Here is a 13,955-nt window from a genome sequence, read left to right as displayed (position 1 = left end):
TCTCGGGTTCTCACATTACCCAGCCAGAGGCTGATGGGAAGTCTGTAAGTAGGGTCTGAGGAGAGCAGCACTGTCCCTACCTGTGATTCCCTGAAACTGGTATTCAGAGGCATGATTCCTCCAGGTAGGACACAGCCATCATAATTGGCAGCCATTGATAGCCTCAACGAACTTGTCTAATTCTCCTTCAACGCCAGCCAAGTTGGTACCCACCACTACCTCTCTTAGCTATGTGCTGCTGTGTGCAGAAGCATTTTCTTTTGTCTGCCATAAATCTTTAGGCATTCAGCTTCACAAAATGTCCTGAGTTCTAGTATAGGGAGGAGAGGTAAACTTTATCCACAATCACAGCACCATGTATAATTTTGCCCACCTCCGTCAGGCCTTCTCTTACTCACCTTTCCCTACACTAAAAACAGACAAACAACCAGCAAACCCCCAATGTTGTGACCTATCTTCATAAGAGAGTTGCTCCAACCTCTTGATCATTTTGGCTATCCCTTTCTGAACCTTTCCCCAGCTCTTCAATATCCCTTTTAGAGGCAAAGCAACTAGAATGGACACATTATTCCAAGTGCACCATCCCCAGTGAAGGGAGTTTAAATGGCACCACAGTTAGTGGGCAAAGAACAGATTTTGCCTCAAATGGCTGTTGCCTGTTTCTTTTCTCCAGTTGTGACAATCAAATCTGCTCCTAACTGCATGGGTTCAGTATGTGGCAGTGAGGGTGCGTGTGGAACTGTTGGCTCTGTACAGATTCCCCATGTCACCAAACTGTAGGTGGCTGCTTTTCAGTGAAGAGCCATGAGACTCTGGACCGACTTCACCCATCCATATTCACCATTGGATCCACCTGGACCAATGAAGTACAGTGGTACCTTGGGTTAAGAACTTAATTCGTTCTGGAGGTCCGTTTCCGTTCTTAACCTGAAACTGTTCTTAACCTGAGGTACCACTTTAGCTAATGGGGCCTCCCACTGCTGCCGTGCCGCCGCCGCACAATTTCTGTTCTCATCCTGAAGCAAAGTTCTTAACCCAAGGTAGTATTTTTGGGTTAGTGGAGTAGGTAACCTGAAGTGTCTGTAACCTGAAGCGTCTGTAACCCAAGGTACCACTGTAGTATAAAGGGCTTCCTGTTCTTTCCTGAAGCAACATGGGTTTGTCTCTGACAAAACTCTCCTGAGAGTGGACCTGTTGAAAGCAGTGAATCTAAGTTAGTCATGTCCATTAACGTCAGTGGGTCTCCTCTGAGTAGGAATAGCATTGGATACGATCCATAGTCATACTGAGCTCTGCCATGATTCTGCATGCTTGCAGCACATCTCTGGTGCCCTGACCCTTTTTGCAAGCAATCAATTGGGATAGTTCATGTTTGCCCATCACCTGTTTAGTTTATCACAACATCCCTGTTGTGCTTATAAACAAATAATCCTTCCTGCAATCCCCCAAGTTCCAAGCATATTGTCATTCCTGTGTTGATAGGAAAGAGTATGAGAATGAGGGGCTTTCTGAAGACCACTTGGTAGGTCATGGCAGAGGTGAAAATCAAGCTTGGGACAGGAGTCTTTAAGCAACAAACTGCATGCATGTATATACCATGAGAGAGATAACATGCTAGTTGACATGTTCATATGTCAACTACACCACGAGAGCCAGTGTGGTGTAGTGGTTAAGAGCGGTAGTCTCGTAATCTGGGGAACCGGGTTTGAGTCTCCGCTCCTCCACATGCAGCTGCTGGGTGACCTTGGGCCAGTCACACTTCTTTGAAGTCTCTCAGCCCCACTCACCTCACAGAGTGTTTGTTGTGGGGGAGGAAGGGAAAGGAGAATGTTAGCCGCTTTGAGACTCCTTAAAGGGAGTGAAAGGCGGGATATCAAATCCAAACTCTTCTTCTTCTTCTTCATATTGTTCTGCTTATCCCCTTAACGAGGGTGCTTTTGAATGGAGTGATTTTTTTATTTTTTTTAGTGTGCATTTTAGATTGATGTAGAAATTGAATGGAATGGTCTGCAGTGGGAGGGGAACATATGTCAAATGAGAATTAGATTGATTCCCCCATCCCTGGAATTCTCTATTCAGTTTGAATGCCTGGTTTTACCCTCCTTGCGTTCCATCTAGAGACTGGGGAGGAATCCAACTCGGTTTGCATTTAAAAGTGAATCAACCTAATTCAGTTTCTGAAGCGCTATGCAAACTGAAACACAGCCATCTTTGAACTTGGCCCTTCTCTGAATTTTGTAATGCGGTTTTCTAGCCAAGCAATGTCTGCAGAAACACACACATATATATATGTTATGGTAAAGCATGCAAATGAATGCCCATATTAATGAAGATAATATACAAAACAGTGTTGCATGTTAGGAGAAATGGTTTTGCCAAAAAAAAAACACCATTTACACCAGGCAAAACTTCACACAATCATAGAATCATAGAATCATAGAATCATAGAGTTGGAAGAGACCACAAGGGCCATCGAGTCCAACCCCCTGCCAAGCAGGAAACACCATCAGAGCACTCCTGACATATGGTTGTCAAGCCTCTGCTTAAAGACCTCCAAAGAAGGAGACTCCACCACACTCCTTGGCAGCAGATTCCACTGTCGAACAGCTCTTACTGTCAGGAAGTTCTTCCTAATGTTTAGGTGGAATCTTCTTTCTTGTAGTTTGGATCCATTGCTCCGTGTCCGCTTCTCTGGAGCAGCAGAAAACAACCTTTCTCCCTCCTCTATGTGACAATGAAAATGCGTATATTAAGAGGAAATGTGGAAATGTGGAAATCAGAACTTAAGTTATGAAAAACAAGATACCCAAACTGACAGATTCACCCATTCCTAGTGCCATCACTGTATGCAAATCATTGTATGCTTGTTTCCCAGTCTAAAATCATACTTTTACTCGTATTATTTCAATATGATTTGCATTGTCTCACTGCTCCCCAGATCTGCCAAGTGACCTTTGTTTTTGTTTTGCTTTCAGCAAATGCTTACGGATCCTGAGACAGCTTTGCAAGCTGGCTGCATTAAAAAGGTAGGAGAGAGAAAAAATGCCTTTTGATCTTGTCCAAGTTGTGCAACTTCTGTATTTGGTTATGACGGGACCTAGACTGCTTCCTTGTTCCAGGGGCGAGGAAGTGGGTGTGATATATGTCTCCTGAATATCCACCTAAATTTGTTGAGCGTGTTGTTTGCATATTGGAACAGGAATGCCCTATTTATTTTGTGGGGGGTTCCGCTTGTGTGTTGTTTGTGGACTCAGCATGCAGACAGAAAGACAGATTTGCAGGTAGGATGTAGGCCTCAGTTCTGGGTCAAGCTGGACAAAAGTTCAGAAATCCTCTGTGGCACTGAAAATAAAATTGATTGTTATAAATAGGTTTTGAGTCCACTCTGTGGAGGCAAATGCTTTGCCTAAAATGTTTGTCTCTCAGAACTCTTCAAAACCACGTGGTCAGCTATACATGCTGGAAGGGGGCTGTTGTGACATTAACATATGAGAGTGCTGGAGGTGAAATAGTTAAACAGGTTACCCAATCAGAACCCGGGGGGTGGAGACAGAGGGACTATAAAACCAGCTCTGGGAGGGGCGAAGGGAGAAGTTCATTGAGAGTTGGGTGGTTGGTTGGAGTGGGAATGAATGGGGATAGAGTCTGTGGGTAGGTTGAGTTAGTGTAGCGAAATAAGCTGTCAGGAACAGCTAGGAGCTAGGAAGACAAGTAAATATCTGAGCGGTGGTTATTGAGTGACAGCAGGTAGCGGAAGTTATAGGTCTGATAGGCACCCCATGATTGTAATTGACTGATACCGTTTATGAAACCACACGCTTGTTAAACTGCAATAAATAAGCAGAAGTTTATGTTCCAATTTAACCCTGACTGGACTAAGAATTTTACCAGGTAGGGCCTGGGTGGTGGCAGCGAGAAATAAAGTGGTGGCACAGGGATCAATAGACGGTGAAACGTCCGGGGACCCTGTGCGATCGCCACAACTGTATCCATGACCTGGTATCAGTGAAAACCTTCTCCACCCAAGGCCCAAACAACTGAAAATCAGCTACACAGCTCCTTCCAAAGGCTACTTTGCTGGTGACACGGTCACTGCAGTAAGCCAGGAGGATGGAAATCTGGATGCAGAGCTCCAGTCCAGAACACCACTTTTGGCAAATGTCCCGGTAGCAGTGTGCTTACTGCATTGTCAGTGTGGTTACTTTTCAAATTGAGGGAGTTGGGGCCAGGGCACTTCCTTGTAGGCTAGATTGTCAAGCCATGGGCAGGGCCTGGCAGATTCTGCTGTATCATGTGTGGAGCTTTGCAGATGTTGCTGATTCATGGGCAGAACCTGGAATATGCTACTGAACCAGTGGTGGGAATATTGTGGCTTTGGGTGATCTGCGGACGGGGACTGGCAGATTCCAATGAGTCAGGCATCACGCCTGGCAGATTTTGGTGACAGAGAATCCTGAATCTTGCTGTCTTTCTAGCCCTTAGTACTGTGTTGTTGTTGTTTTAATTGGACATGAGTTTTAGAGGTCACACCACAGCCACATTCACACCATACATTTACACCACTACAATACTTGTTGTTGTTGTTGCTTAGTCGTTTAGTCGTGTCCGACTCTTCATGACCCCATGGACCAGAGCACGCCAGGCACTCCTGTCTTCCACTGCCTCTCACAGTTTGGTCAAACTCATGTTTGTAGCTTCGAGAACACTGTCCAACCATCTCGTCCTCTGTCGTCCCCTTCTCCTTATGCCCTCCATCTTTCCCAACATCAGGGTCTTTTCCAGGGAATCTTCTCTTCTCATGAGGTGGCCAAAGTATTGGAGCCTCAGCTTCAGGATCTGTCCTTCCAGTGAGCACTCAGGGCTGATTTCCTTAAGAACAGATAGGTTTGATCTTCTTGCAGTCCATGGGACTCTCAAGAGTCTCCTCCAGCACCATAATTCAAAAGCATCAATTCAATACTTAGCAAACCACAACTCTCCGGACTCTTTGGGGGAAGCCATGACTTTTTAAAGCAATATGAATGTGCCCAAAATATATTCTAATCTGACAATGCTAGCAGGGTTATATGGGATCTCACAGCAGCCCTGCTTACCATTGCCTATTTATTGAATTAGGCCAAATCGTTACACTTATCTCAGCCAAAGTCTATCCAGTTTGCAGTTTTAGTGGAACAACTAACTGAGTTGGAGGGCATGCTTCTTTGCATCACCTATCTAGGCAATGGCAACATGTGTTTGCCTAAAGGTGTTCTTTCTGTGCTTCACTTTGGCTTATTTTCTTTTTTATGAAATCCCATATTTTCGGTAGCATACCTCCAGAGACTTCCTTTTAAGAAACCATTGCTGTTTCAGATTGAAAACTAGAGCAACTCTCTCCCTGCCCCCTTTGTATGGCTGTCTTGTTAATGACACTTTCTGAGCTCTGAAAGTTAAAACGAAACACCCGGGCAGCTTCTGCCAAACATTGTGAAACTCTAGATCTGGCTGGCTCCAGAGGCAGTTTGAAAAGAGATACATAGACATATCTATACGCAACACAGTCTATTCCAATTCTCTCCAGGATGAGATGAGGCAAATAATCTTTTCCTTTAGAAGCTAAACTTGAGGGCTGGGGGGTAGGATGTCCCACATGAAATGCCCTCTGTTGACCACCCTGTGACCTTGCAGTAGTGCTGAACTTTTTACCTTGTTCATCTCATAACTCATCGGCCATTTGTCTGGACCTCGGAGGGCTCTTATTATCCCAAGCCATGTGGGGACAGTCCTTATTATCATAACCTCATTTATCACCCCAAAAAATGGAATCCCATCCTCCTTGTTTTAGAAGACACTTTGCAGTTTTCCTGGACTTTCTCATGATGTGTTAGCAATAAGTCCCATTCCATTTGTACCCAGTCAATGTGAACTCATCTCTAAATGCTTGTTATTGCAATGAGGCACACATACAATTTTTTATTTTGATTTTTTTTTGGGGGGGGGGAGAAACATCCTCCTTAAATGTCTCACAATTTTTAAAATGTGAACCTACTTAATTTGCATTTCTCAAAGTGATGGTTCATTTGACATGAAACTGAGCTGCTGCTGCTGCTGTTAAATTTATGACCTACCCTTGATCAGCAGGTCTGAGGGCAGGTTATAAGAATTAAAAATTAAAAATGATTGATTGATTTGATTTACTCCGTTTCTATGCTGCTTTTCATTCAAATGAATCCCAAAGCAGCTTACAAACAATAAATAAGAATAGCATGATAGAACATAATAGAACATTACGAATACAAATCATATAGAATAATCAACAATTCATCGTATTGAATTAACAAATCACCAGATGGCATTTGTAGGAATAGGGTGGGGCTGTCAAAGCACACATCTTAGGTGTCAAAGGTCCTGGTAAATATGCATTTCTTCACCATTCAGCAAAAGTTATATGGTGAAGTTTCCAGATGTACCTCTGTGGGGGAGGGGATTCCATGACCTAGGGGGCTGCCACAGAGAAGGCCCTCCTCCAGGAAACCCCTAGAAACTTCTCAGGGAGGTGGAACTGTCAAGAAGGCCCCCTTTCCTGTCATTGGTCCAGGCATCTTCCAGTAAAGATTCAGCAGGTGTCTTCTACATTGGCCTTTAAACATTTGCTGAAAACTTTTCTTTGCCATTGGGATTATGGGGGCAGTTAAGATAAACTAGTCAGTGATCTTTACCTATGTGGCTTTTATTGTGTATGTACAATTGTTGTAAACCGCTTTGATTTTTTAAAAATGTAATTGCCACATACAAGTTATTTATTTATTTATTTTGCTATAAATAAATAAACAGAGCTATCCAACAAGATTTGCAGTGTTCCCGATGTTGCAGTGCTCTTCTCCAACAACAGCAGCAGAAATGCATACTATAATGCGGGGGGTTTTTAAAGGAGAAATTTGCACAGAAATGCATGCAAATATTCATGTAGACTTTGCCATGACGCCCGTAAAAAAGACTTGAGCAACATGAATGTGGTGAAACAGGTTATGTCTGTTAAAATATAACAACTTAGAGGATCTGCAAAAACCAATTAAACCAGTTAGTGAAATAAAAGTACAGGACTTATGGGTACAGCAAATTCACATTGGATGCTCATGAGTTCTAGTGTCATGAAAGAGGGAGGAAAATGTTTCCCTACCTACTTCTTGCATGACATCCATAATATCTTGCACACCTTTTCTCTTAACTCAACATCTCTTGCACACCTTTTCTCTCAACTCAAAACTCCCAAATGCTCCAACCTTTCTTCGTTTAGGGATGTTGTTTCATGGCCTTGATAAGTTTGGTTGCCTTTTTCTGGGCAGGTGTGCAGAAGGATGCAGAACTGAACTGAAATGAACAGTGAGGTGGCAGGGAGGAGAGAAGGCCAACTGGACATTCACTATCCACAGTTGGGTTGGTTCCTCATTTTCCTGCCTTAATTCACACACACACACACACCCCACCAACTGCAAACATAAACTATGACAATTATAATATTTGACATAGGCTCTTGCCTAAACACATTGTAAAGAAGCACTACCAGCGGTTTATGAGGTGATAAATTTGCTGAAGGCCAGTCGGATTTTGAAGCCAGGCCAACAGAGGTCAAAGCAGTAGGGTAAAGAGTTCAAGTCTAAGCTTAATGGCTTGTGAAGGAACCTGGTGCTAAACAGAAGGAACCACCGCCAGACAGTGGAGAGGAGTAAAGAATGAAAAATCACCCTGTACCAGTGCCTTTCTCTGCCCTAAAGGTGTGAGCAGAATCCGTCATGTTTGATTTCTGCAAGGGATGCCACAAAGCGGTGCTTAGATTCTAGAGATGAAGACTTAATGAAATGTCTACTAGCCATGATGGCTATGTTTACTACCTCCACTGTTGGACACAGTTTGTCTCTGAATACTAGCCTCTGGAAATTGGAGGTGGGGAGAGGTGGCATTGCCCTCAGGTCTTGCATATGGACTTCCCATAGGTTGGCCACTGCGATAACAGGATGCCTGATCCAGCACAGCTCTTCTTACATCCTTAAATCCTCTTCGCTGGCTTCAGTGGGTCTGTTCTGAGTAAGGTTACTATTGTATTTCACCCATTTTGTATGGACTTTTTTTTATCAAGGTGTGCTCCTTGCAGAGCAATGCTGGGAAGAGCAGAGGGTCCAGGTAGTAATGTCCCTCCAGTGAATGACATAAATCAGAGTTTCCCAAACTTGGGTCTCTGGGTGTTTCTTTAGACTACAATTCCCATCATTCCTGACCTCTGGTCCTGCTAGCTAGGGATGAGGGGAGTTGTAGTCCAACAATGACTGGGAAACCCTGGTGTAGATCAAATTGGGGATGGAGGAAATAAACCTAAAGGCAGCTTTGTATCCTCTCTGTTTCTAATGTCAGAAAGGGTACCACACTCCCTACTTTTCTAGTGCATGATAAGCCATTTCCAAGGCAAGACCTCTTTCCCCTGGGGGGGGGGGGAATGGTTGAAAATTGCAGAGAAGATGGAAGAAAGAAGCATCCATACAGGCCAGTCTAGTGTGGGCTGTTTAATTTTATTTTTCCCAAGCATGATGACTAAAGAACCTTGGAATACATCTTTCTCCAGTATGCTCTCCCCCCCTTTAGCCTCTGTTTACTTAGAGGGAATCGCCTAAGGGGGCTACTGGAGGGAAAACAGCTGTGGGAGATAATCTATAGAGTTATCTATCTATCACTCTTTGTCAACCCCGTCTCCCCAGAGACCACGCGGAGAGACTTGTAATAAAAAGGCATTGCTTGAAGAGGCTTTAGGGACAAATAAAGAGACATGTTAAGGGCCAGCTGAAATGGATAGGCAACATTATTAAAGCTCAATAGCCGTCTTATCAAAATCAAATAGGATAGACATTTGCCCAAGAAGGTTGTGGGGGTGGGGGGAGGCTCTGAATTTATTCTGTGACTTTCTGGCGAGTCCAGATTTATCCATTAACAAGGAGAAACTCTGTGGGGAGACCGAGAGATAACATTGTCTTTTAAAAAAATAATACAGAGAGAGAGTCAATCTTTAAGATGATAGACCTTTCCTTTCTGCTCGAGTTTGCATTATGAATACTTTTTTAAAGTAATAAATGTGATTAAGGCTATGCAAAATGCACTGAACACGTTGGCGGGGAAAGCCCCTTTTGATATATGCTGACCTTGTTTTCCTGAAGAGCGCTAGAGACTGTTGAAGACTGTATTGCAAATAAATAAAAGGGGGCACATCTTTATAGAAATTTGGAACATTTGTTGTTGTTGTTGTTGTTGTTGTTGTTGTTACTTTTATTCTTTTGATGAGCCAAATCCTTTAGCTCTGAGAAACTGCATCCCATATCTAAGCTTGGCAGTTATCGGGGCAGATTTATTCCCAAATTCACTAAATGTCATTGCAGAGAAGCATTAGCAGCCATGGAACCAATAAATCTCTCTCTGTTTATGTTGTTGAACCACACACACACACACACACACACACACACACACTCTACAGGTCACCCAAGCCATCTGATACTTGCAGAAGGCATTGTTCAAAAGAAGATGATTGATTGATAATTATGATAATTTGTGAAATCATTATTTGGATATTATAAACATAGCTCACCCCACTGGGAGAGAGTGGAGACATTTTATAGAGGACAGGGCCATCAAAAAAAAAAAAAAAAAAAAAAAAAAGGAAAGGCCTCCGGTTATAAGGGAGAGAGAAAAGGTCTGCTGGGCCTTCCCCAGTGGGATCTGAGGGGCTGATGAATGATGACCTCAAGGAGTGGGAAATTAGGCTTCAATGGGAAGTCAGGAAGGTAGTTAGAGAAGAGCAGGGGAACTGTTAACTGTCTTTTGTGGAGCAATTATGACTTGGGCCAATTTGCCGAAGGCCTTTGCCACATTTATAATAACAGTACTAAACACACACACACACTTGGTCTGGAGATTTTAACTTGAGTTGCTCAAAGTTCATAGATTCCCTGCAGTTCCAATGCTGTGCAAAGCAAACCATGATGTTTATTTTGTATCCTCTGAAAAACTCCTTGCACTTATTGGCATCAAATGTTCTCAGTTCTTCTCCTGTTTTTTTGGTTTTTGGTTTTTTGTTTAAGTATGCATTCAAAGCTATGGTGCTTGTGAACATATCCATTTGGGGAAGGGTGTGTTATTAAAAATATCAGTCGGGCAGATTTTATGTGTTTGCAGCCAATGGCTATTGCCATATAAATCACACACAAAACAAGACAGTCAAAGGGTGAGTTTAAACATATCCGTTTTCAGAAGCTGTCAAAACCTGAAATGTTCCTCAAATGAATTAGTGTGGTTTTTGTTTTTGTTTAAAGTGCCTTGGTTTTTTCACTGCTGGGGCTCCTATAAGTAGAGATGTTGGAGAAATCTGAATGAACAGGAGCGGAAATTGCACATGTCTACTTCCGCATCCCATGTCCAGAATGGAAATGTATTTAGCAAATATGATTCGCATTCACTGTTATTCCACAGACAATACATAGTTACATTGCATTTCCTTTGCTTTGAAATGAATAGGGAGCAATAATGTAACGACAATGCAATTTGCGTAATTACATAAATTACACAAATTGTGCGATTTCGTCACAGCAGACAGTGAGACAAGCAATGTAGATTTTGGTGGGAGATGAACTGCAGTGGAACTGAAACAGTGCTGCAGACGGTGAAGGCGGCAAAACAGAAACCAGCTCCTTCTTCCATCCTTACCTAGAGGTAACAAGCCTGTCTGCATTGGCCAGCAAACCCTCTGACTTAGAAAGCACTTAACTGGCATGTTAAAAAATTATTGAATAAATAGGATTAAAATAATGTTATGAGTTTGTGGGGTGCAAGACTTCTCTAAACTCCTGGATCCAGTAAGTGTTATAATTTAATCTAGGTATAGGGTGTTAAACTGGGTGCCAGACACTTAACCCCTGGAGCCAGCAAGTGTTAAAAGAGAACAAAGGGAAAGGTGACAGGCCCTTTTAAGAAAGCAAAAAGGGGGGGGGGGCTTTGGGCCAGACGACAAATGAGTGGGGCACTTCCTCCAGCTCTGAGATAGTTAGAAGGACAAAGCTTGAGTTTTGAGGGCAGGGTTTGCTGTGATGTGTGACCTAGAGGTAAAGCTGCATACTGGAAAAGCAGAGAGAGAGAGAGAGAGAGCTGATTTCTGCTTGCATACAAGGCTGCAGCTATGGGTTAAACAAGACCTTTTTGGGTCTCCCCTCAGTCCTAAGTGGAGATGTTGGGGATTGAACTCCTGCATGCAAAGCAGTTGCTCTGACAACGAACCCTGGCCGTTCCCCAAAAGCATAACTGTGAAATGTTGAAGAGCTATGTGTTATGCAGGCCTGACCATGCACTAATTCACATGCACTGCTCCATCACATTTTTGGATTTTTAAAATAAAAAATGCATTTATTTGTCATGCCTTTTCCTTATTAAGCATTTTGTAAATAATCTATCTATCCTCTATCTATCTATCTATCTATCATCTATCTATCTAATTTACATTCCCCCCCCCAAAAAAAGATGCATTGTGATACATTTCCCCCATAGCATACACATCGCCTTTTGTATCGAAACTGCCGAGAAGTACACATTCCACCTGATAACTGCATTCTAGTCCAGGAGCTAAAAATCAGGTGGTTTCACTTTAAAATGTGGGCAGTACGAGGTTTTCCTCTTCCCTAATGGTGACCCACAGTTATGTTATCTCACTCCCAAGTCTATTTACATTTCTTACATCAGTCTTGTGTTCAAAAATAAAAACTAAAAAATGGAGGAATGAGTGAAGGTCCAGTTGTGGTTTAAGAAACAAATTGAACAATAGCGGCTAAGAATCACAGCCTTCTGTATAACAATATCTATCTGTTATATCTCAAATCCACTTTCAACACACTCTGCTGTGGTATTTCAGGTTCGTTCAGCACTTCAATTTGCTTGTTTTATAGTTTCTGACTCTATGAAATAAAAGTGTGTTTAGCTGCCACAACAGAGGCAGCTTTGAGTTGATTTTTATAATCTCTCTCCCCCCCCCCCCTTTAAATAGACTCACTTCATTGCAATAAGCCCTTCAACAAAAGACTGGACAGTTGTCTGAGGGAGAGAGAGAGTGTGTGTCTTTATTTTTTTTAAAAAAAAAAAAAACACACCCAGCATTTCTCTCTCCCTCTCTTTTTTTCATTGTTAGGCCACCGTTAGTAAAAGAACGAGGAGTCCATTAATTCAGTGAATGAACATATAGTAAAGTCAGTTCCCCTCTTGAGAACAATAATGTTGAGGTCAGCTTAGGTTACCATGGAAACTAAGTACCTCTAAGAAGTTTGCATCCTTGATTTTCCTGAAATGAAGCATGGAACGCAGAGGCAGGAGCAAAGCAGCCGCTGGACGCCTTGCAGAACAAAGTTTAACAGACAAACGACAATTGCCATCTTGATCTTTACATGTCTGGCAATTCCCGAGCAAATGTCCTACACTGGGGCTGAAGGTGGGATCGAACCAAAATCTCTCTCCACACACACCCCCCCCCAAAAAAAACCACCACAATTTTCATAATTCTGGGAGGGGAAGTAAAGGGCAAAAAAAAACCCAATACATTTGGGGGTTTTGTTTTAAACTCTCCTCCTTAACATTCCCCATATTTGGGGAATTCAGAAAAAGAATGACATGATGTTGGAGACTTTTGACAAAAACAGAAACATAAATTGTTGATGTTCGCTTATTAATCCCTTGTCTGGAATGGAAATCATAGAGTTGGAACAGAACCCCATGGTCATCTAGTCCAACCCCCTGCATTGCAGGAATCACAACTAATTCATCCCTAATCAATGGCCACCCAACCTCTATTTAAAAACTTCCAGATTCCGATTGGTACATGGTGTTGTTGCTTTCAGTCAACAAAGGATACAGAATTGACCGAGGTTTCCCCATTTGCAGTGTTCCCCCCCCATTGTCATTACATTATTCTACTCCAGGCTTCCTCAACCTCGGCCCCCCCAGATGTTTTGAGACTACAATTCCCATCATCCCTGACCACTGGTCCTGCTAGCTAGGGATCATGGGAGTTATAGGCCAAAAACATCTGGAGGGCTGTGGTTGAGGAAGCCTGTTCTACTCCATTCATTTCAATGTAATCTGCATAATTTGTCACGTAAATTACGTAAGTTGCATAGTTTCACCACAATAAGCTGCAAGACGAATAATGTAGTTTTTGGTGGAAGCCGAGCTGCAGCAGAAAAGAAACAGTGCTGTGTGCAGTGAAACAGAAAACTGTGTCTTCCTACATCATTAGCAACCATTCCATGTGGGTACTAGCATTTCCAAACACACACTGAACGTCCCAGAATGACACAGCGCCTGTTGTGGGTGGGATATGGCAGCCAGAAGGTGGCCACCAAGAATAACCAACCCTGCTGACATCTGTTTGACATCTGTACTTTTTTTTACTCAGTCATGGCAGCTGATGCTGTTTGGGGGCAAAAAAATTCGTCTGTAATTTTATCACTGCTTGAAAGCTACATGACAGATAACAAGCTTGACTACACTGGCCAGGAACCATCTAATTTCCATCTAATCTGATTGACCTTTTAGAAGATTCTGAAATGAATAGAGGATTCCATCCCTAGAGGAGTTCTATCAAGGGCAAAACATAATATAATGTCCCATGTCATAGCTCTGGTCTGATCCACAGACACCAAGATGGCTAGTTGATGGCCTGTTAAAAGAAATTACTGGTCAAATATTCTGTGAGCATTGTTTGAAAGCTGAGCTGAGCAGTGCATGTCTTAACAGGAAGGGAGGTAACTCCTGCCCCCCAGAAGAACTTGTAGGTTGAGCAGTTCATGCCAGTATTATATCTTTTTTACAGTTCCAGTTCTCTTGTTTCCATTAAGAATATGACTTCTGGTGCAGCTATGACACCCACACCTCTAGCAGGGAGTGTTGCTATAAAAGAA

General features: G+C 42.7%; 1 protein-coding gene across 5 annotated transcripts in view; it reads left to right on the top strand.

Moving 5' to 3' along the window:
* Positions 1–13,955, top strand: part of PRDM16 (PR/SET domain 16) — a 454,646-nt gene that overhangs the window by 243,518 nt on the left and 197,173 nt on the right. For all 5 annotated transcript variants that reach the window (XM_081016023.1, XM_081016025.1, XM_081016026.1 and 2 more), the window contains exon 3: positions 2,976–3,026. In XM_081016023.1, the coding sequence (XP_080872149.1) occupies positions 2,976–3,026 (51 nt within the window). The remainder of the gene's footprint in view (positions 1–2,975; positions 3,027–13,955) is intronic.

The sequence above is a fragment of the Podarcis pityusensis genome (assembly GCF_964106645.2).
Source record: "Podarcis pityusensis genome assembly, chromosome: 8".
Taxonomy (NCBI): Eukaryota; Metazoa; Chordata; class Lepidosauria; order Squamata; family Lacertidae; genus Podarcis; species Podarcis pityusensis.
This window is presented reverse-complemented; position numbering and strand designations above follow the sequence as displayed.